This window comes from Neomonachus schauinslandi, chromosome 8, assembly GCF_002201575.2.
Source record: "Neomonachus schauinslandi chromosome 8, ASM220157v2, whole genome shotgun sequence".
NCBI lineage: Eukaryota > Metazoa > Chordata > Mammalia > Carnivora > Phocidae > Neomonachus > Neomonachus schauinslandi.
In genome coordinates this window covers 32,953,830-32,977,598 of record NC_058410.1, presented here as the reverse complement: position 1 = coordinate 32,977,598, position 23,769 = coordinate 32,953,830, and the positions used below count along the sequence as shown (strand labels likewise).

Below are 23,769 nucleotides of genomic sequence, written 5' to 3'. Positions count from 1 at the left end.
TGCTGGTGTTAGGAAGAACCTCAGAGACTACACGGTCTAAATGTCCACGAATAATGGGAATAGCCTAACGCCTACCTAACTGGCTACGGCTGTTGGCACACTTCTGGAACCATGAGCCACTTGGGCTTATTAGGGCCCACTACTCCCTTGGCTTTTGTAACATTCCAAACCTCTACAATTCTGTCACCTCAAAGTGATCCCCTACATCGGTGCTTCTCAAACCTTAAAGGTTTACCCGAGTCCCCTGAAGATCTGGCCAAAACGCAGATTACAACTCAGTACGTCCACCGTAAGGACCTGGAGTTTTCCTTTCTAACAAATTCTAGGTAGTGCCAATGCTGGGGCCCCCTGGATCACCCTTTGAGCAGTATAGCCACAGATTGCTTTTAATGTCTTTTCCCAGAAGTCGAAGGTAGAGAGACATTTTTCAAGTCCTTTAACTGGCTTGACCAGTAGATGCCCAGGCTTCACTGGCTAAATATTCTATTGTTGACAGCCTCCTGCAGAAAGCCCTAGCACATCACACTGCTTTCCACGTTCCTACATAGAAGTGTGTCTTTGAACTCCACCCATCACTCTAAACAGCTGTATCCAATAATGTCAAGCCCTACAGTCTTTATTCCACCAAGGTGCTAACCACTTTCACCTGACAAAGAAGAACAGCCAAGCCCATCAACCAACAGCAACCCATCTGTGGTCCTCAGTGGTCTGCAGGCCACTGAGCAGAGCAGACCTAGATATGGACCCAGGACACCCTCACAACATCTACATCCAAATCCCGCCCCCCCCCCCCCCCCCAAGAAACATCCATCTCGCCTGATTCCCTTTCAGGCTGGATGCTAAGACCCCAGTGTTAGAAGTTTTTCAAAATGCTTAGCTGTGCCTTCCTCACTCATGCTTGGTGCTTGTCAATCTGGCCAGGTGAGAGACATTAAATTCACCCGACCCTGTATTACCAAATGTTAAAAGTGTAAGTAAGTTTGCCTAAAATCTGCAATTTCCCTTAAGAATTTATAGCACTGAAGCAGATCCCTTTTATTATACCTCTGCCTAAATTAGGTCTAACAGAACACCACCCTAATGCTGGTGTTAGCAGAAAAGTTACAGACTTTCTACGTTACAGCAGAATGTTCACTATGCATTTGGGAGAACATGACTCAAACTTCTGCTTATGGTATTAGAAGGTACCACTAGGCTGAATATAGAGTTTTATTAAAGAATAGTTTATATATGACAAAGAGTCTAATAGTTGTGTTTTTCTAGTTTCTGGAGGGAAATGGTCAGGCTATCAGACAAACACTTTAATCCATTTTCATAAAGTTAGCTGTGGATATCAACTACACTTCTAATAAGCCCCTCTTTCAATATGGCTTGAAGCAAAATAACATAATCACTGGGCCAGATACCAAACTCTATTAACATCAAAAATGCAAGACAATATTTTTCCCTTTAAAGAGAATCCAGAACCCTTAATGATGGTTCCAGTTAGACAGGAATTACAAGAACTATATGGACTTGAAATTCCAGATATAAACGAGTAACATGTTGCTTGATTCCACATATTTTTAACGGCATTTTCCGTAGTAAAGTTTACGTGAAACTTCTCAAGAGACATTAAAAAGTTCTAACACTGGGGCGCCTGGGTGGCTCAGTCCTTAAGCGTCTGCCTTCGGCTCAGGTCATGATCCCAGGGTCCTGGGATCGAGCCCCGCATCGGGCTCCCTGCTCCGCGGGAAGCCTGCTTCTCCCTCTCCTATTCCCCCTGCTTGTATTCCCTCTCTCGCTGTGTCTCTCTCTGTCAAATAAATAAATAAAATCTTAAAAAAAAAAAAGTTCTAACACTAATAATGACAGGTTTTCATACTTAGAGTAAATTGAAAGGCTTCCAACTCACGATCTCAACCATGAGACCCAGTACTACACTAAAATCGAAGGAAAGTTTAGATTTTCTCTCCATGGAAAATTTTCATACAAATAACTATGGCTTAACCTCACCTTCAATTCCTGTCAGGATAAGTGACTGAAACTTCTATAAATACAGGTAATATTCAGCATGAAGCAAGCGGCTTAAATTCCTTTACCCTATAGCATCCTATTGTTGAAGCTGTATGGGTTTCAAACACAACAGGACTCATTAAGCTAAGCTGATACAATGGTAATGATATTCTGTGGAAAAATTTAGGACACCATTCAAATCTGTATTAGAAAAATAAGAGTTCTTTTGCCTAGATGTCTTGAGGACTGAATTTTGTTTACATCTCTGAGAAGGAATAAAAAAAATTATACAAAAGTTATGAAAGCCTTTCAGATTATATATGAAAAATATACTGCCAACTACATGTGAGAGTTCTATTAAAGTTTTTTTTAACTTTAGAGTTTAAAAAAATGTTCTGGAAAGTTTCCATCTCAGAAAGGACACCCCACTGTTTATTCCCTCAATGTTCTACGTTAAAGCCTAGATAACAAAGTGTGTGCTTAACTGTAAGGGCATTTTCATCTCCCGTTTCACAAGAGAAACTACAAAGTAAAATAAGGACTTAGGAGTTCCTTATTTAACATTAGCATTTTTTTTTTGTCAGTGAGGATCCTATATAGAACCCCTCCAAACTTAACTTTATCCTAATATTCTCTGCCTCAAGGACCCGAGCCTCTCCTGGGCTCCGGCCATCCCTGCTCATGCTGAACGCGAGGTCCTGTCATCACACAGAATGCTCCACCTCGTTAGACTTCATCATCCCATTCTCAGATACCACCTCTTCCTCTCCTTCTAAGTTTTCTACCCATTTATTGTCACTACACCTGCTCTTCAGCTTCTTTGGACTTTCATCCCTTGGCTCCAGCCATCTTCTCCCAAACTGTTAGCCCAATTCAGCTTCAGTTATGTTCCCTCCCGGGTCCCCCGTGAATAATCAGCTAGATTACCATCCCAGCAGCAGTTCCAGTTTTCAAGATCTTCTGTCCAAATTATGGTAACCACCGTGAACACAGCCAACTGGGAACCCCCACAATACTCCATTTCTCCACTATTACACCCAGGGTGCAGGTGGCACACACTGATTTAGTCTGTTGCTATCCCAACTGTACGATCTCCAATCTTGGCTGCACTGTCAACAGCAATCCACGTACCTGTCCTTAGTCGTCGGCCTCTCTGGGTCCCCAGTGCTACCCCCTAGTCACTCTTAGCAGAGGATTCCACCCTCTATTTCTCAGAGCTTTGAGGCCTCACCTCACTTGACAAAGACTGACTTCCAGCTCACCACTCCTGAGCTTACTCCTTACAGACTCAGGGTCTGAGGCTGCCCACTTTATTCAAGGCTTAGCCTCTTCTTGACTTCGGAACCTTCCATCATCCTTTCTTCCTCTCTCTCCAACCTCACCCTTTCCTCGGGCATTCCCACAGCCGAAGTTGAAGTTCTTTCCATCCAAGCAAATCTGTCAACCCCCCAAATCCTTAGTAAACGCGCTGCACTGTCCTATATAATAGCCAGCAGTCACAAAAGACTACTTAAAATTTAAACCTGTACTAATGAATAAAATTTCACTTCACTTCCTCAGTCACACCAGCCATATTTCAAGGGATCAATAGCCGTCCGTGGCTAGAGGCTGCCATACTAGATAGACAGAGCAGGTCTAGAATATCTCATCATCACGAAAAGTTCAATTGGACGGTGCTGGTCTACATTCTCTTGTCATTCTCCCACCTGTCCTTCTCCTCACAGCCAGCTTTTCTTAAATAATACTTTATACCCACTCTCACGTGCTTTTTTTTTTTTTTTTAAGATTTTATTTATTTATTTGAGAGCAAGAGAGAGAGAGCAGGAGCAGAGGGGGGGGAGGGAGGGCAGCAAGAGAGGGAGAAGCAGAGTCCTTGCTAAGCTGGGAGCCCGACTCGGGGCTCGATCGCAGGACCCCGGGATCATGACCTGAGCCAAAGGCAGACACTTAACCGACTGAGCCACCCAGGCGCCCCCATCCCACTCTCAAATTCTTTACTGTTAACTTTCCTTACCCCTCACCTACTCCCTGATCCCCAAACATCATCTAGCCAACAGCCTACAAGCATTTCCAACTTAGCAAAATGAAAATGAGATTTTATCTCTGCCCCCAACCCCAAACTGCTGGTTCCTCCCCCAAAGTCCAGTGTAAAAGTCCCCAATAAGCTTCCCAGCTACCCAAGCCCCATGCGTGGGACTTATCCCCCAACCCCCCCCATCACCCTCATGCCGCAGAGATGATGGGTCACAAAGTCATCTACAGACATTCCCTACTTAGTATCTGTCTCTTTTGTCTTTCCTCCTCATGTCACTGCCCTAGTTTCTATCACCTCTGGACTAGACAACTGACCTTCCTGCCTCGGCTCTCAGTCCCCTATAATCTCCCTTCACACCACCAACAGATTACGCTTTCTGAAATGCAAATCTGCCCTTTTCCCCTTTTTTTTTTTTTTTTTTTAGATTTTATTTATCAGAGAGAGAGGGACAGAGGCAGGCAGAGGGAGAAGTAGGCTCCTTGTGGGACTCAATCCCAGGACCATGGGATCATGACCTGAGCCGAAACCGACTGAGCCACCCAGGTGTCCCTGGCCATGTCACTTTCTAAAAACCCTTCATATCAGGATAAAAGCCTAGATTCCTTAGCACAAGATACAAGACCTTCCAAAAAATGTTTTTTGCCTAGCTTTCCCAGGATCATCAGCATTCCCCACAAAGCCAACCGAAATTAATCCATGATGTAAGTTAAAACACTGTGCTTGCTGAGAAAACAGAGCTTAAAGACAAGTAACCAACTCCTCCTTCCAACTTGCCAATTGCTCACAGTTAAGAACTGTTGCATTTTCTATTTTTTTCCTTCCTAGTTTACCTGGTTTCGAATCTTACCCTCAATATTTACTGCCTTGGTGGCCTTGGGTTAATTATTTAACTTCTCTATGCCTCAACTTTCTGTATTTATAAAGTGTGGTTAATAATACCAACCTTTTAGGGTTGTATGAGACAACATGTGTGAAGTGCTAAAATAGTGCCTGGTGCATTGTGAGAATCCCAGAATGATTAGCTATTAATAGTCATGTCTCTTTTGTTTTGTTTTTGTTTTTGTTTTTGTTTTTAAGTAGGCTCCATGCCCAGCATGGAGCCCAGCCTGGGGCTCACAAACTCACAACCCTGAGATCAAGACCTAAGCCGAGAACAAGAGTCAGACATTTAACTGAACGAGCCACCCTGAAGCCCCTGTTCAGAATATTTTTTATGATAAAAGCCATCTGGCATCTTTTTAAATGAAGTTATAAATAAGTATGCCTAACTAGGAGCCTCAATATAAATAGGATATTCCCACCCAGAAATAGAACCACCCCACTCTACTCTGGAGTTCCACCTGGAGAATTTCTTCTGTGCTAGCAGCCACTCCCCATGAGGGAAACAGAGAGGGAGAGGAAGGGAGATAATCTTAAGCAGGCTCCCTACCCAGCACAGAGCCTGATGTGGGGCTCAATCTCACAACCCTGAGATCATGACCTGAGTGGAAATTAAGAGTCGGATGCTTAGCTGACTGAGTCACCCAAGCACCCCGAGCACCCATTCTTTAAAGCATATATAAAATTTACTTGTTCTTCCAAAAGTTGTTATCTGACCTAAAGTCAACATGTCTTAAAATGACACTCATGATATACCCTGCCATCCCCCTGACCGGGCCCTCACTGACTCACTAAATGGCACCTCCATCCATCCAGAAATCCAGGCCTTATGGTGTTATGTCATCAGATTGATTCTATCTCCTTCCTTAATCTCTCTTAAATTCTTTACTTGATTGGGGCGTCTGGGTGGCTCAGTCGATGAAGTGTCAGACTCTTGGTTTCAGTTCAGGTCATAATCTCAGGGTCCTGGGATCGAGCCCCATGTTGGGCTCCCCGCTCAGTGGGGAGTCTGCTTGTCTCCCTCTGCGCTCTCTAATAGAGAAATAAATCTTAAAAAAATTCTTTGTCTTTTGCTACCACAACTTCAACTGAGGCCACGTCCTGCTTTGGGTGAGCAGTGCTGTTCAAATCCCTCTCATCCAGTCCCCCTGGCAGCCCAAGCCCACCCGCTTTAGGTCACTCCTTCCTTTAGCAGCATTCTCTCCTAGCCGTCCTCACCATTAATACTCTTTCCTATAGAGTGGTAATCAAAATTTAATAACTATGTAACTCAGTTTTTCACGTAACATAAGCGGGGATATCCGTGAAGGCAGAGTCTTTGTCCTAACTATTTACTGTTAGATTTGCAGTAGTATGCAGTAGTACACTGGTTTGCATGCAGGGAGTTTTTTTAACCTAAAGTTTACCATCTTCTATTTTTTTTAGCATATAGTTCAGCAGTGCTAACTATATTCACATTATTGTGCAACAGATTCTGAAACTCTTTCATTGTGCAAAATTGAAACTCTATACCCATTGAACAACAGCTCCCCATTTCTCCCCCTGCCCCAGTCCCTGGCAAACACCGTTCTACCTTCTGTTTCCGTGAGCTTGACTATGGATACCTCCTATAAATGGAATCACAGTGCTTGTCTTTTTGTGACTGGCTTATTTCACTTAATATCCTGTAGGTTCATCCATGTTATAGCACGTGACAGGATTTCCTTCTTTAAGGCTCCATAATATTCCATTCACCACATTTTGTTTATCCAATTCATTCATCGGTGGACACTGGGTTGCTTCCACCTCTTGGCTATTGTGAGTAATGCTGCAATGAACATGGGTGTGCAAATCTCTCTTCAAGATCCTGCTTTCAGTTCATTTGGATATATACCCAGTAGTGGGATTACTGGATCATATAGTTCTATTTATAATTTTCTGAGTGACCTCTATACTGTTTTCTGTGATAGCTACACGATTTAATATTCCCACTACCAATGCACAAGGGTCCCAATTTCTTCATATCCTTGCTAACACTTCTTATTTTATATTTTTGCTAGTGGCCATCCTATTGGGTGTGAGATGGCACAAAGGCAGTATTTAATAAATATTTGTTAATGTCTACATAGACTGAGATTACACAGATAAAAGGGTATGGAATTCCTAGAGTAATGGGAAGAAAGACTGACACAAATAAGATTTGTGCTAAATGTCTAGATAACAGATGGAAGAAATGGTCAACGCTCCTTGAGTGGGGAGGAGGAGAAATGATGGTGGAAAGCGGTCAAGGTAAATCGCCTAGAGTTGAATACTTAAATCTTAAGTAGGCATTCAAATTAAAAAAAAAAAAAAAAAGGAGGAAGGCTCTTGTTAGGAGAGAACCTTGGTGTGGAGTGAATCCAGACTGTATGTGGTTGGTTACTGAGAAATGAAACAAATGAAGCAGAGCCTTGTCAACCATACTAAGAGGGTTAGATTGGATCCATTCAATGGAGCTAAACTAGGGAGTGCCAAGATCCCATATGCACTCCTGAGAACTCAGTCTAGCAGCAGTGTGAAGCGTGATCCTAGGGACCAGACCATTCATCCACATAGGAAGCTAATAAAATAGTCAAAGCAAGAGAGGACAGGGGTCTAAACCAAAGCAAAATGTGGACCAAGAGAACTAGGAGAGGGATGTTAGCATGTACTAACAGAACATGTTTTTCTACATGTTTTACAACATACTAGATGGTTTCCCTCTTTCACAAAGCTTAAATGCTCTTACGACCCTCCCCATATGTAATCTCAGAAAAAGTGGATAATGATAGCCAAATTCCCATCACTTTCTCTTTGACAGTTTTTTTTTTTTTTTTTTTTAAGATTCTATTTATTTGACAGAGAGAGACACAGCGAGAGAGGGAACACAAGCAGGGGGAGTGGGAGAGGAAGAAGCAGGCTTCCCGCTGAGCGGGGAGCCCGACGTGGGGCTCGATCCCAGGACTCTGGGATCATGACCTGAGCCGAAGGCAGACGCTTAACGACTGAGCCACCCAGGCACCCCTCTCTTTGACAGTTTTGAGGACCAGCAGAAGGGCACATGGTTAGAAATATTATCAAGACCACCTTTTAATTTCAGGTCTAAAAAGAGCACCTAGTTTACTTAGTCGAATATCTAATATGTTACTACTTCTGAGAAAAGCATTCTAAACAGGATTCTAATAAGAACACTTGCATACTATTCTGCAGGCAGGCATGCAATTTCATTGTCTTTCGTTTAAGTGTGGAATTAAACCAACAATTAAGTATCAAAGCTTTAAGACTAGGCAAATTGAGAAAACTTAATTTACATGTAATTATTACCCTTAATACCCTGTATTTCATTACCAGGACATATAAACAATGACAGCATGTGGGCAAATAAACTTCACCACCTATGTGCATCTACTGACTATTTTGTTCTATCGACTGTGACATAAATGTTAGATACAAGGAAGGAACTTCTTTCCCTGTGACCAGGTGCTGGGGAGGGCATCCTCAGACAGCACCATCTCAGCGAGTCTGTCCATAGCCACAATCGAACAGACCTAAAAGGGCTTCACTCTAGGGTGCAACAGGACCAAACCTTTACCCTTCCGTCCTACACTCAGTATCTTCACCACAGTTACATCCCATTACTCAAAAGTCAAGTAGAAGAGGAACAGTCCTTTCTTAACAAGGAGAAGGGTGCTAGAGACTGAATGGATGTGCGAGGCCCCCCCCCCATTCATATGTTGAAACCTAATCCCCAATGTGACAATATTTGGAGGTGAGGCCTTTGGGAGGTGATAAGGTCATGAAGGTGGAGCCCTCATGAATTAGGGTATAGTAAGTCCCCTCATAAAAGAGGATCAGAGAGCTCCTCATCCCTTCCTCAGACAGCACCATCTCAGCGAGTCTGTCCACAGCCACAATCGAACAGACCTAAAAGGGCTTCACTCTAGGGTGCAACAGGACCAAACCTTTACCCTTCCGTCCTACACCCACCTCCTTTTTTGCCTCCCAGTAACCCAACAACAGGGCAAAGACCACATTCACCCCACACAGCCACCACAGTCTGTACAGCAAGGCAAACGCGCCCTCCCAAGCCTCCAGATAAATATACATCGGTACTCTTGACATTCCTTCCAATATGCTTCCTTCCCAGCTTTTTAGGCATGCTTAAGTACTAGCATACAAGTGAATTCAAGAGCTAAAAATTCAACATAAAAAATTTTTAAATCAGTTCTTTCAGTCTCTAATAATTAACACAGAATAAAACATTCTATTCTGTCTGCTTACAGTATTAGTGGAAAGACATACACACAATAGCAAAAAGTTATAAGTGATTCTCTCTGCACAGGTTTTTAATATTTACCAAATTTCTACAATGAATATAAAAATACATCATAAATCATTTTAAAGCAAAATTTTATACTGCTTAAGAAAAAAAATACAGTATTTTTCTAAGAAGATACACATGAACTTGAAATCATTTCACTTACTTTCTGCTCAGGGCTTTCCTGAAATAAAAGTCCAAAGTAGTCCTTTTCCAGGAGATTGAGATGTTCACACACTTTGTCAAATAACACTTGTCCCTTCGCACGTTTCTGCGGGAAAAGAAATGGTATCTTTACTTCTCAAGCACTAAAGATTCCATGAGTACTGTAAATAAAGGACTTCACATCGGATAACATTATTTAGCATAATATATTTGTTTCCCAATCTTTTATAATACAAGAGTGATTAACAACTTTTTCACTTTAGAATCCTCCCTCCCCGCAGCACATATACAAAGCATAAATTCTAGAATGAAAGCATGATCAAATGCTCTATGCTTTATTCCCTACTCTACAAAAATATAAAAAGGACTCAAAAAGTAAGGTGCTAGGAGTTCATTTATTTTTAAAATAGTACAGAAATATGTCCAAACTGCCTCCCTCAATTCCTCAAGGTAGCTTATGTCCTTTCTATAAGGTATACTCGCCCAGGAAAATCATTTGGCCCAAGTCTTCACTGTATCCTAACATGATTTATCCCATCGGTACTTAGGTTTGATTTCTGTTCCATGATATTGGTAGAATAGGAAAAAAAATTGTTTTCAATTCAAGCTAAGCTTTTTCTTGAGAATGATGAGACATTCACTCTTCAGAACAAAATTTTAAGATACAAGGTAATGGAACTGGGAGAATAAAATCAGTTGCCTCCAAGGATGTAACATACTTTTGCCTTAAATACTTTATTTTGTTTTGTTTTTGTTTTGCTGGGGTCCCTGGGTGGCTCAGTCGGTTGAGCGTGTGCCTTCAACTTGGGTCATGGTCCTGAGGCCCTGGGATCAAGCCCCACGTCAGGCTATTTGATCCTGCTTCTTCCTCTCCCCTCAGCTCAAGCTCTCTCTCGCTCTCTCTCTCTCTTAGATAAAATCTTAAAAAAAAAATACCTAAAAAAAAACTGCTATCAACAGAGATGTAAAAGCCTTTAGCAGCTACAAAAGAAAAGCTCATTGTCTAATCAATGGCAAAACATAAAGTGGTGACTCATTCCTAATTAAGATGCACACCCTGGGCAGGCCCAACTGTGAGGTCAGGTCAGACACATGCTTTCCCTACCCCCACATGGATATAAGCAGCCACTGGACCTCACGTGAAAACTGAATGCGCCCTCAGACATTTTCATCCTCCAGATGAATGCCCTTACACTCTCAAAATAGATACTCATTCGTTCATCCACTGTGTGGAAATTAATGTCTCCCAAAGATGTATCTTAAACAATGCAATAAGATATGAAGGACATTTCAATTCAAATAAGTACAACTCTGATAAGGGATTGCAAAAGATAGTCTCAGAGAAACTCAATTCAAAGGCTGGTTTCTATCCTCGGACCTTTTCTTCCTCCTCTTTGTGGAAAAGAGGAAGCAGAGGTGGAAAACTCATGCCTAAAAGACGTGCAAAGGAGAATCTGGAACTTTCATTATTAAACCTTTTATAGTAATGTTTCTTTAAAAAAGAAGAAGAAGAAGAGAATTACACCAAATAGTAGAGGGAAGAAGGAAAAAGCAACAGATTATTTCAACATAGCCAGCACTGTACCTTCACTGTATCACTAGAGATTCAGAAAATTAAGTACATTTAAAATATGTCTGCATATTCAAAGTACATAAAAGAGAGTAGTAAGGAAGAGTACTGAATTCTGGATTCCAAATGACAAAGTTACACATACATTTCCATTATTTACAAATTATGTGACTAAGGACAAGACACTTTACTTCTATTTGCCTTAATTTGCACATCTGTGAAATGGGGTAATAGAAGCCACCACAGGGTGTAGTGAGTGCTAAATGAGCTGTAATACATACGGGAGCTTGGAACAGTGTGTGTGGCACATAGTGCTTAATCACTATTGGCTCCTATTGTTAGAAACTGGAGAGTTCTGTAACATGAAAAGTGACTAATTTCGCCTACACGAGATTTTGGCTTAAGCATTTACAATGAATGGTTCTAAATTTCATTATTTGATCTGCATGAAATTATTAGCCTATATAATTAAAACTTTGAGTTTAGAGGTACTTTAACTTTATGAGAAGGGAACTCAAAGCATGACAGCTGGCTTTCTTAAATGTACAGTAAAATCTATGGTCTCTTTTTTATAGGAACCTGGAGTAGATGTGAAGAGATATAGTTACAAATAATAGCAAAGAATTTTTTTTGAGAGACAGTGTGTGCATGTACATGCGCGGGGGAAGGGTGCAGAGGGAGAGGCAAAGAGGGAATCTTAAGCAGGCTCCACGCTCAGCACGGAACCCGACACAGGGCTCAATCTCACGACCCTGAGATCATGACCTGAGTGGAAATCAAGAGTAGGACACTTAACTGACTAAGCCACCCAGGTGCCCCAAAGAATATTTTAGAGATAATCAATAATTTAAGATAGAATTAGTGAATTTTCAGACATTAATTTCAACAACATTGTTTACTTCTGAAAGTTCAGTGAGTAGAAAACTGCCCATCATAATAGGTGGTCAAAAAATACTTACTGAGTCAACTGAGAAAACATTACAGTGTACTATATGTAACATACTTATTTTTAATGAGATGACATGTAACCTATTCAGGCTTCTAGTGACTGACCATAGCTATAATTTCAGCATCCATTTTGTAATTAGGAACTTTCCTTATCTGAGATAGCAAAGACAGCAATCAACTATAGCTCCTGACACATCTATCTACTTGGACGTCATCCCCTATGCATTTACAATGAGATATAAAGGACTCGCAGGGGACATTTTATCTACTATAAAGCAGAGATTATCTTCTTATTTAGGAAGACACTAAAAACTCAACAGAAGCTAATATAAGAAGTTGACCTTTAATCAGATAAAGCTCCCAAACTTACCATTTCTAAAAACATCTGGCTCTATGTGACAACTACTTTTGAATGAGCAAACTACTGAAACCAGTTAGCTGTAGATATCATGAAGAAATGTTAACAGAATCAAAAGGAGAGTCATGCTATTTGGTGATAATGCTATTTGAAATTAGGGTAAAAAGGATATTTCAGACAACTAACATCTATGAGCACATACCTCAGTTCAAAGAGAAAACATATTCCAACATAGGCTTAGAGTAAAACCTTATTAATAAATCATACTTTCTCACTGGTTTCCATTTCAAAAATAGAAACATGCTCTCATGGACAGAATTCCCCTAAAAGATTAAGAGAAAAACACGCACAAAGCTCACCACCACAATTTGACTTTGGTATGCTGGGCAGCACACAGGGAGCCACACAGGGGCTGGAGTCAGACCCAGTCCCTCCTTCACTGAACAGCCTGTAGGCACTTTACTATTACTACACAAGCGTGATGATAGCAAACCACTGAGTCTCCTTAACTGTAAAAGGAAATCACAAGTATCTCACAGCTCACTGTGAGGGTCAAATTAACCCAATGAGACAGTACATTCAAAGTGCCAAACCAAGTGCCTTACTCGGTCAGCTAAATCCTGTTAGCAACTGTTCTTTCACTAGCCCACATCTAACAAACACCAAAGTATCTTCTAGATGCTCAGATTGCTTCTCTGCTATTCTCTCCTCCCCTTCTCCAAGAAACAGATATTTTAAATGCTTGATTAGATCTTAACTGCACACAGATATTACTTTAGCTTCCATTCAGCATCTCCACCCTCAATGAACTCAAAGTCTGGCTGGAAGACAAAAATGCACAAAAACCGTGGGACATGTACTGAAAGACGCATGTACCAAGGGCTACGGCAACACCAAGAACAGATGAGTAACGGGGTCGGAGAAAAACCACAGCTTCATCAAGACTGTGGCATCTGAAATGAATCTGAAAGGAAATTATTTCTGTCACAAGGCAGACAAAGAGCATATTCAAAAGAACTTCTTTTTCACTTCGGATGTTTTTAGAATCTGATGGAGCCAATTTCTCTTCAAAAGATATTGGAGAATATATAGTAAGATGAAAAAAGTAACCCATCCATAATGGTCAAACCAATATGACTGCCAGGTGTACTGTTCCACTCTCAGATGACTGCCAGAGCTTGCCAGGCTAAAAGGCTCAACACAGACTGATCCAGCATCTAATATGTATCAGTTCCTCCAAGCTAAAAGGCTCAACACAGACTGATCTAGCATCTAATATGTATCAGTTCCTCTATTAAGACGTCATGAAAACAACGATAAATAAGACATAATGGTCCTGGAAACGTTACAGTCAAATGACAGAAAATAAAAAGGAAGTCCCCCAAGGGAAAACAAAATCCTATGAATCTACCTCTCTAGAAATAACTAGCTACCTGGTCCAATTGGTCCAAAGAATACTAACCAAAGGCCTAGGAGATAGCTTCATACAATAGCTCTACTCAAAGACAATATCTTACTCTGGGGATAAAGATTACCACATACAATCACATCTTCCCTCAGCAAGTTTAAATATAAGGTGTGCGTGCGCGCACACACACACTCATACAGCAGAGTGGTATAAACACAGAGGTGAAGACAGTGAGAAGGCAATAAGCAGAAGCCAAGGGTATCAGGAGGCAGACTTCTAGTAGGCAAGCATGTTCCACTGGTCCCGCTAGTCCCATGAGATGTTCCATATATATACCTACATCCCCCGAAAGGGGAGTAAGAGTGGGATAAAGGAAAATTCTGCTTAACTACTATGCATCAAACTTCCTCTTTGCATGTAAGATATCCTGAGTTCTATGATGAAAAAAACTTGTTTCCCATCATTCAACCTGATGTTTCCCAAAATTATTTGGCTAAATAAAGCACTATCTTGTTTTAATACAACACTTACTAACTTACTCCACATCAGAATTACTGTTTACAGACCACATCTCTAGAAATGAGGGAGAAAAATATTACCATGATCTGGCCCACAAGCAGATTTGGAGACTGGCATTAACATTTTTTATTAATATGATTTATTACACACACACACAGTTTACTCATTATCTTTTTGATTCAAAAATACCAAAAAAGAGAATTTGGTTTAAACTGATTCAGAATTGGATATGTCCAGCTGTCTGGCTGAAGCAAATGATTCCCAGATATAAAATCCCAAGAAATATAACCAAAAAATCAAAGCACACACAAGGAAACCAATTACTATTATTGAGTATTAGACACAGTATCAAAATTAGATCTTCAGGGACTGTAGATAATGGAATTATCAAGTACAGAACACTTTTTTACCTGTTTAAAGAAATAAATATTATATAATATCAAGAAATAACTATCAAAAAGCAGATTCTGAAAAGAACCAAATAGAATATCTAAAAGTAAAACCTATAACAATAAATTGTAATCCAAATGGACAGAGTTTGACACAGACAGAAAACCAGTGACCTGGAAAATGGATCTTAAAAAACTACCCAGAACACAGCAAAGAAAGATGGAAAATATGAAAGAATTTCAGACATAGAAGACAAAATTCTGATAAAGTCTATGTAGACCTCCTCATTCTAACTGAAGGGGTACCTGGCTGGCTCAGTCAGTGCAGCATGGGACGCTTGATCTCGGGGTTGTGGGTTTAAGCCTCACGTACGATGTAGAGGTTACTTAAAAATAAAATCTTAAAAAAAAAACTAATTGAAAACAATACAGAGAATAAGTGAGAGGCAACATTAAAAGACATAATGGGAATGACTGGGTGGCTCAGTCAGTTAAGCATCTGACTCAATTTTTGCTCAGGTCTTAATCTCAGGGTCGAGAGATGAGCCCCACGTCTAGCTCTGCACTCAGCACGGAGTCTGCTTGAGATTCTCTCTCTCGCCCCTCCCTCTGCCCTTCCCCACTGACGTGCACATGAGCACTCTCTCTAAAAAAAATAAAATCTTAAAAAAAAATTTTTTTTAAAGATAATGGCTGATTAATGCCTAAAACTCTCAAATTAAGGAAACTCCATGGGTCTCTAGCCACATAAAATGAAATCCAGTACTCTACAATTACTTTCTTCCATTATTTTATTATTCTGACTCATTAATATTCAAAAGGTTTTGACATTTTTAAAAACGATACAGCAAAGCCATCAAGACAAGAGGGAAAGAAACATAAGCTAAAGAATAAGGATTGACCAAAGTAAATTATAACAGAAAACCCAGAGAAGTTACTCTTAAGCAACCTAAAACTGATCTGCTTTTGGAAGCTAATTCAACAAGGCAAACAAAATAGCACATTTCTTCTTCTCTCATAAAGAAAATATATCAGATTATCCCATAGTAAATACTACATACAAAATGTAGTAACATGGAACATTTAATAAGTACTCAACTGCAATCAAACTTGCCTGAGTATGCTCTGTCAGCAATATGAACCCAGTGGCTCACAACTTCTCTTTGCCTTCACTCTGTTCACAACACACTCCACAAAGGAAAATTCCCATCATTCAGGGGACAGGAACCAACACACAACTCGTAATTGTAATATAAAAAGATGTGTGGGGGTATGCCAGTTGAAATGATTCCTTCTCCCCTCCAGATTCTTGTATGTACCATCTTTCATGAGAATCACTGATTCTCAACCAGACTAGAAAAGATATTGCAGGAAAATGCCAGTGACCTGGATCTGAATGACAGCCCTACTTCTTAACAGTTATGTAACTGGAGGCAAGTTACTTAACTTCACCATTCCTCAGTTTCTTCTCTTTAAAATACAAATATTCCTTGTATAATAGCAATAATTAAATGAGGTGTATTTAAAGTGCTTAATAAAATATTTGACACCTTATATGCATTCATTAAAAGACCACTGAATCACAGGACCTTTCTGAGTTGCTCTAAAAATAATTGATTTTAAATATGATTAAAGAACTTTCACACTTATTTCATCCAATCTCACTTCACAAATGAGAAAACTGAGGTTACAGAGAGTTTAACCTACTTTTCAGACTGATTTCCTGAATTTCTTTTGAAGAGCTGAATTCTCATCTGTGATATCCATAAACGTTAGTACTCTATATTTCTATCCAGGAAGACAATTTTCTTTTTTTTTTTAAGATTTTATTTACTTATTTGAGAGCGAGAGAACGAACATACAGGAGCAGGGGAGGGGGGAGGCAGAGGGAAAAGCAGACTCCCTGCTGAACCGGGAGCCCGACACGGGGCGATGCATGGCTCAATTCCAGGACGGAGAGATCATGACCTGAGCAGAAGGCAGATGCTCAATCCACTGAACCACCCAGGCACCCTGGCAATTTTCTCCTATTATCATTGTTTTGACTTTTTTAATAAACAACAATTTGGATTCTATTGCATGAAAGGACTACAAATACACATTTGTTAACCAAGCAAAAAACAGATTTTGTTTTACTATTTACACCTAAGATACCAGTACAACTAGTTGTCATAGCACTTTGGGGTATTGCCCCAGATAAAGAGGATTGTGGACTGGCCAAGACATACTCTAAATTTCTTTTTTACCTTGATTTATTTCTAACTATTGAAACCGTACCTCTAGACAAATCTCCAAATTCTCCTTCCCTATGAAAATTATTCCAATCTCCCAATATTCATCTTTCTCCTTCAAGCACTTTATTGCACATTTATGGTACTTACACTTATATTCTACTCCTTTTTTGATACTACGTTTGGAGACTGAATTCTTTAGGCAAAAAAAGTATGTCTTACTTACTTTAACATCTCTTAGGGCAGCATTTCATTGAGTAACTAGCTCACTAGTAGGCCAAAATATATCCGTTGGATGGAATGGCTCGGTGCCATAATGCCAGCCAAAAAGCTGGCAGAGCTGAGTCTAGAATTCAAGCCTCTGGCTAGCAGTCTTACGCAATCTCCCGGATCTAGCTCATGGACTACCACCCATAGCTATTCAGGGAACTAAACCAAACACACACTGCCAACTACATTCTGGGAGAAGAACAGCCACAGACCTACATTTCATCTTCATAATTCTACAGTGTACTTAAACTCTTCTTTAGTAATTAGAACATTTCCAAACACTTCTTGAGAACTAGAGGAATGACAAAAGCAGAAAGGTGAATCTGCCTCTTTCTCTTAAGAGCAGGCCATGCCCCACCTTCACACAGAAGGGGACAGTGAGGTTTTATAGACTCTTTACATTCCTTCACTAAAACAGACAGCAGTTTCACTGTCATTTCCTCTTGCTAACTGAAAGCTTGTCTTTGCTTTGTATCCCTTCTTACACTAGAATCTTTACAGACTACAATCTGTGTCAACTGCAATGCTAATAATAAAGCACCAAGTTAATTAAACAAAACCATACAACAGTTTTCTTTTTTAAGATTTTATTTATTTATTTGACGAGAGAGAACACAAGCAGGAGAAGCGGCAGAGGGAGAGGGAGAAGCAGGCTCCCAGCTGAGCAGGGAGCCGGACCGACGGATGAGGGACTCGATCCCAGGACCCTGAGATCATGCCTAAGCCGAAGGCAGACGCTTAACCAACTGAGGCACCCAGGCGCCCCAAAACCATACAACTGTTAATAAAACTTGCCAAGTGCACTTCAAAGAGAAATCTTACTTTCTACATTAAATGCCAACAAGCTTTACAATCTCTTTTCCCCTATCTGCCTCTCCCTAACCCCATTTATAGCACAGACCAGCAATATAAAAATCAATGGGCTGAAAAATTAAACAAAAAAAGCCCTTTGGTCTACTTGCTAGGTTATCAGATTTTTTTTTCTTCTTTAAAAAAAAAAGCATAATATATTAGAGCTATCCAAAAGAGAAAAAAGAACAAGACAATTTAGATGGGTTTAAAATATGTTATTTAAGGGTTGGAAGACTAACTTTTGGGGCCTTTAAAACAAAACAAAACAAAGCCATCTATGGCAGACCCAGCTGAAGGAAGGCCGGCTGGAATTTAAGAAGCTGAGCAAAGTTCCCCGAGCCTGCTGTTATTTGTGGCATTCACGACGGAGGCCAAAACATGACATTTCTGGAGGCCTCTCAACTTGGAGGAATTTGTGCATCTGCTTACCCGGCAGATTGCAGCGGCCGCCACACCCTACTGGCACTGTGTAAAGCCCCACCGCTGTCTCCGTGTAGGCCCCTCCACACTGTAGTTATTGTATGCCGAGGACACGGTGCTGGGAAGCGCACAATGCAATCCATACATGACAGCCCTCGAGCTCTGTATTTTGCACTAGCTCTAAACTACACTATGCAAATATAAAAGGCCAAGGAAAGAAAGGTATGCAAAGAGCAAACGCAACAACTGATACATTGTCATGGGGGGGGCTAATCAACGAAAACCATACAGAAGAGGAAGAGAGCTCTCAAATAGTCTAAGGCCATCATTTTCCAGATCAATCTTTTCCTACCAATCTGAGTGAGCTGTCGATACACCTCCGGTTCATTCAAACCCCAATATAAAGGAAGACACCATATCTAATTATTGTGTGTGTGTTGAAAATGTAAATTCCAGAAATAAATGAGCCATTTGCAGCAAAAAAAGGTTTTTAAGTTTCCCTGATAATTAATAAGAATTAAGTTTGAAAAAGTTTCTCCAACTACTCAAAAGGATGTGTGTATATTATATATATGTGTATAAAATGTGTACAAATATACATACATTATATACAGATATGTATCTTTCTTATTTTGAATAGAATGAAAAAGTTTTCAAATTCTTTCATTAGTGAACAGGGAAACTATATATATATATATATATACATACACACACACATCCATAGATAGATAAACATGCATTATCAAGATTACGTAGCATGTAGGTTTCTTATAAATCACCATAAAATATAAGAAATTTTTCTTATGTAGTATTCCTTCAAGATGAGGCTACAAAAGGAAAGAAAGGGAAAAAACCTCTCACAGACCATTATAAAAATCTCTTCTTTTCCATTACACAGGGTTCAGGGATTAGGATAAACACGGAGCAAATTCTGCATGATGTGGACATGAACAACATAAAATAATGTAGTTTTAGATGCCAGAAATACAAAGGTGAGCCTCTATGCTAGGGTTTCCTTTGAAATTATTGCAGGATGTAGTTACTCAAGGGTATTGTGCCAGCTATTCTGGCCTAGTGTTTGTTTTTGTTTTAGTAGCAGCCTTTTTTTTTTTTGAGAGAGGGCACATGTGCACATTTCAGAATTCTTAACTGAGCATACAATTCAACTCAGAAGCAACCAGGTAAATTTAGATTGCAGACGAGATAGAAAAATAGGATTCATCTTTATACTGTGTGGGAAACAGCAAAAACAACAAAATCCTGCTACCAATATTATAAACAAACAAAACACACCATCAACCACAAATTCGAGTCTATGGACTTGGCCTTTTTTCCTCCCAAAGCAAATAAATGCTTACTTTTCAGCCTTAAAGATAAAACATTGAATCTTTAATCCCTCATCCACAATCACATTCTGTATCTCTAAGGTGGTTGCAGTTTTTATTTCTGGCAACCCAGAGGTTTTCATCAGTTTTCAGGACACAAGAATCGCTCAGTGACCAGAGAGCACCCCCTCGGAAGATCTCTACCTCCACAGTGCATAGCAGGCCCGCTCCTCTCACCAGCATGTGGGCTGGCCAGTGAGGGGGTGGTAATCCCAAAGCCACGCCCTGAAACGGAGATGCAGAAAACCTCACAAAAGCCCCAGAGCAGTGGATCTTGAAGCTTGTTACACAAACCCTATTTGTTGATGAAATGTAAATATCTGCACACAAATTTTATGCAAGGGATTTTACTTATTTTTTCACTTTAACCAGATGAAAATAATAAATGCTCCTGTCAGTTCTAACATCTGTCAATTGCTCAGCCATTCATTCAACCCATTCATTCATGGTCCTTAAATGCCTTCCTTTTGTAATAAAAGTTTAATGAAATGGTATTATAGTGTATGAGGAAGAATCATCTCAATCTCTATTTTCTCTAAGTGAATATAGCCTGCAATTTCTCCTATGCAAAATCCAACTATATTTCTATTCCTAGAGTTCTAGTTTATTTTGGTGGTAAAATAAAGGAATTCATCTTTGACCTCTTTTTTTAACCCAACTGGTTATGGACAATGTCTCCTGACTCTCCAATAAGAAGGCCTTGGACACTAGGCATTGGTTTATTCAAAATTTCAAGATAAAGTGTATTGTTTTTAAATCTTGTGGGTTTTTTCTTACTTGTAAAAGTACTAACTGAAGTTTAGAGTCTAAGGAAGTTCTTTAATTGACAAAGTCATTGTGAATATATAAGTGGTGTATATTTCCCTTATGGGCCTTCCAAGTCACTAAATTATTGATAAAATATAAAAATATTATCAGGAATTTATCCAAGGCATGGGATTTTAGTATGTTCATCAAGAACAAGAAAAATAGTAGGATCCTGAAAAAACAATCAGGGTTTTAAAACATAACAACTGCAGCTAGTGCTTATCAAGCCTTTACTATATGCAGAGCATTGCTCAAAGCAAATCCTAACCGGACAAATTCAGCCACAAATCATAGTGAGGAAAAGGCTATCGAGTGAACCCAGACAGACACTTAAGACCTCCTGCAGTCTCAGTGGAGGGTCTCTACTCCACTCACTTTCCTGCCACTAGACAAAAATACCTCGCCAGCCATAATATTTCAACAAGGAGCTAATTTATGAATTGCCCCTCTCCCTGGGGAGCAGATACTCTGCACGAAGTGCCCGGCAGACAGGACGGTACAGCCTTTCCAAGCAGTTCTTAACTCGGGCTGCACAGATTTAAGCCTGGCATCAAAACCACTGAATCAGCATCTTCAAAAGGTGACACATGGACATCTGTAGTTTTCTTCATTTTTGTATCAGATTTTATTTCTTACAACAGTTTTAGGTTCATAGAAATTGAGAAAGTACAGAGATTTCCCATAAATTCTCCAGCCCCACAACTGTGTACCCTCTCCCATTATCGACATCCCCCCCCCCAGGTACATTTGCTACATCTGATGAACCTCCATTGACACATAGTCATTATTACCCAAGTCCATGGTTAACAGCAGGGCTCACTCCTGGTGTTGTGCATTCTATGGGTTTGGACAAATGCATAATGACATGTCTCTGCCATTGCAGTACCATTCAGAGTAATTTCACTGCCCTAAAAATCCTCTGTGCTCCTCTTTGTAAAAAGCTCAACCAAGGATTCTGACCATGAGACAAGGCTGATACAAAGGTCACCAAGAGATCCCCTCTGCCTGAGTAAGACTGTCTGCCTCACACCCCAAGACCGCTAGCTTTCAATCTATCACAACATCCAATGCACTATACTCCCCCTTTCCTCCCTTTCAAAGGCTTAGATACAAAAGCCAGAACCCACAGCATAATGCATCGAGTTCAAGTTTTCACTTCAAACCCTTTAAAAAAGGACTGGTTCACAGAGCCTGGTAATATACAATTTATCTGACAATCTTTAATGACAACTCTACCTGAAAGCTACCTTTGAAATAAAAAGATCTCCAGGTGGAAAAACACAAGACACCCACCTGAACCCAGACCATATGTAGATCTGAGCTCATCAAAACCAGGCCCAAGGAAACTGTTCTTACCTCTACCGGCCAGGAGTGCTTAACGTATTTTTTTTTTTTTTTAAATAACGGACCAAAGTGCAAGTCAAGGTGTAATGCAGAATAATCTTAATCGCTTAAATATTGACTTTATGACAGCTGTGAAATGGAGGGCAACGGATCTGATGCAAAAAGAGAGGTCTTGAGTTTCTTAGCAACAAAAATTTCCTTTATACCTCACCATCTGAATTTCTGATTCTTGAATTCAATGACAAGCAATTCTGGGCAATCTGAGAAAAAAAATATGTTTCATTTTGAGATAGCACAGTTTTTAAACATTGATCTGAGGCAACGGTGTTTCCATTCAGCTTGACATTTTTCCCCATTAAAAGTTTTTCATTCCTGGGTTGGGGGATGGGTTAGCCTGGTGATGGGTATTAAAGAGGGCACGTATTGAATGGAGCACTGGGTGTTATATGCAAACAATGAATCATGGAACACTACATCAAAAACTAATGATGTAATGTATGGTGATTAACATAACATAATAAAAAAAAAAGTTTTTTATTCCTGATGGGTGACTAACAAACTAAAGTAAAACCAAAGAAAAAGTGACAACAAGGTCTTTGTTCACCAAGTTGGGGGGGGAGAGGGGGCTGGGTGAATCTTCAAGACTTTGCCTGACTTAAAATACACATACACATAAATTAACTCAACTATATAAGGAGAAAAACTGAGGTTATCAGAGAGAAACATAGGGATTCAGAAGCAAGAAAGTCAGGAAGTGTTTGGATTAATGCAGCTCTGAGGCATGCTCCCCAAAAGGCTACCTTACCACCACTGTGTCCACCTGACCCAAAGATGCCACAAATCCAGCCTTCTAGCCCCCCCACACAAACTGCCTTAATTGGCTTCAGTAGTGAAATTTCACCACTTAGGATTCTTTAGAGAGAAGAGCTTTCTTTTAAAATGCAAATATCTCTTAGAAGGCAGTACAGGTAATCAATCATTCACACATTGAAGTCATTCACTCAAATCACTGATCTTTTCCTTACTGAGCTGAGAAGTCTGCTACAATTGAGGAATTATTCTAGAAGGAGAAAAAGTAGGCAGGAAACATAACATTTTTTTGTATTACACTGCAAAAGAGTAATATCATCGTGAAAGTAGGAACAAGAAAGTCTAAGGGAGAAAAGTACCAAGAAATAGGAAAATAATCTGGGGGGAAAGAGGTTTACAATTTTGGCCTGAGTTAAGAAAGGGAGGTAGAAATTCTGTCTTTACCAACCTGCTCCGAGCACCCAGAATTCAGTTCAAAAACGTAAGTTATGGACTTTCACAAATCGACCTGGAAATGTAATCATTTGTACATTGTCTCTATACGAAAGCACACTTTCCAAATAAATCATTTGCTGATGTATGGCATGTCCAGACAACCTGTTCATAAACTGGAAACTTCCTTTACAGTGCCTCTCTGCACTATGTATTTGAATACCCAAATGGTCAACCCCATGCCATCCTGTATTATTTCTTCCCTAAAATGCAAAGTGACACGTGACATCTATTTGAAAATCACAATTTTTTCCAAGAGAAATAATATTTTTGCCTGGCAAATAAGTTTCAGGTCAATCATTCTTCCCAACATGAACTCCCATCCTAAGTCTATCAGGTGAATAACACACCCAGCTAGAAATACTGAAGTCCATGGTACAGTTTCCAACAGAACTTAGAGATAGGTTCCCCAGTAAACGTTATGCTAAGTAAAATCAAAACATATGAGGGGTCAATGTTCTGACTGCAGGAAACCCAGGAATGCATGTCTAAAATGTTAGGGAGGGAGGGAAGGAGGGAGAGAGGAAAGCGTGTGTGTGTGTGTGTGTGTGTGTGTGTGTGTGTGTGTGTGTGTGTG

The 23,769-nt window shown here is 40.0% G+C and overlaps 1 protein-coding gene across 1 annotated transcript in view; it reads right to left on the bottom strand.

The window, feature by feature from the left end:
- EPB41L2 (erythrocyte membrane protein band 4.1 like 2) overlaps positions 1–23,769 on the bottom strand; it is a 216,263-nt gene that overhangs the window by 72,530 nt on the left and 119,964 nt on the right. The window contains exon 4 of the mRNA XM_044917548.1: positions 9,391–9,495. Within this exon, the coding sequence (XP_044773483.1) occupies positions 9,391–9,495 (105 nt within the window). The remainder of the gene's footprint in view (positions 1–9,390; positions 9,496–23,769) is intronic.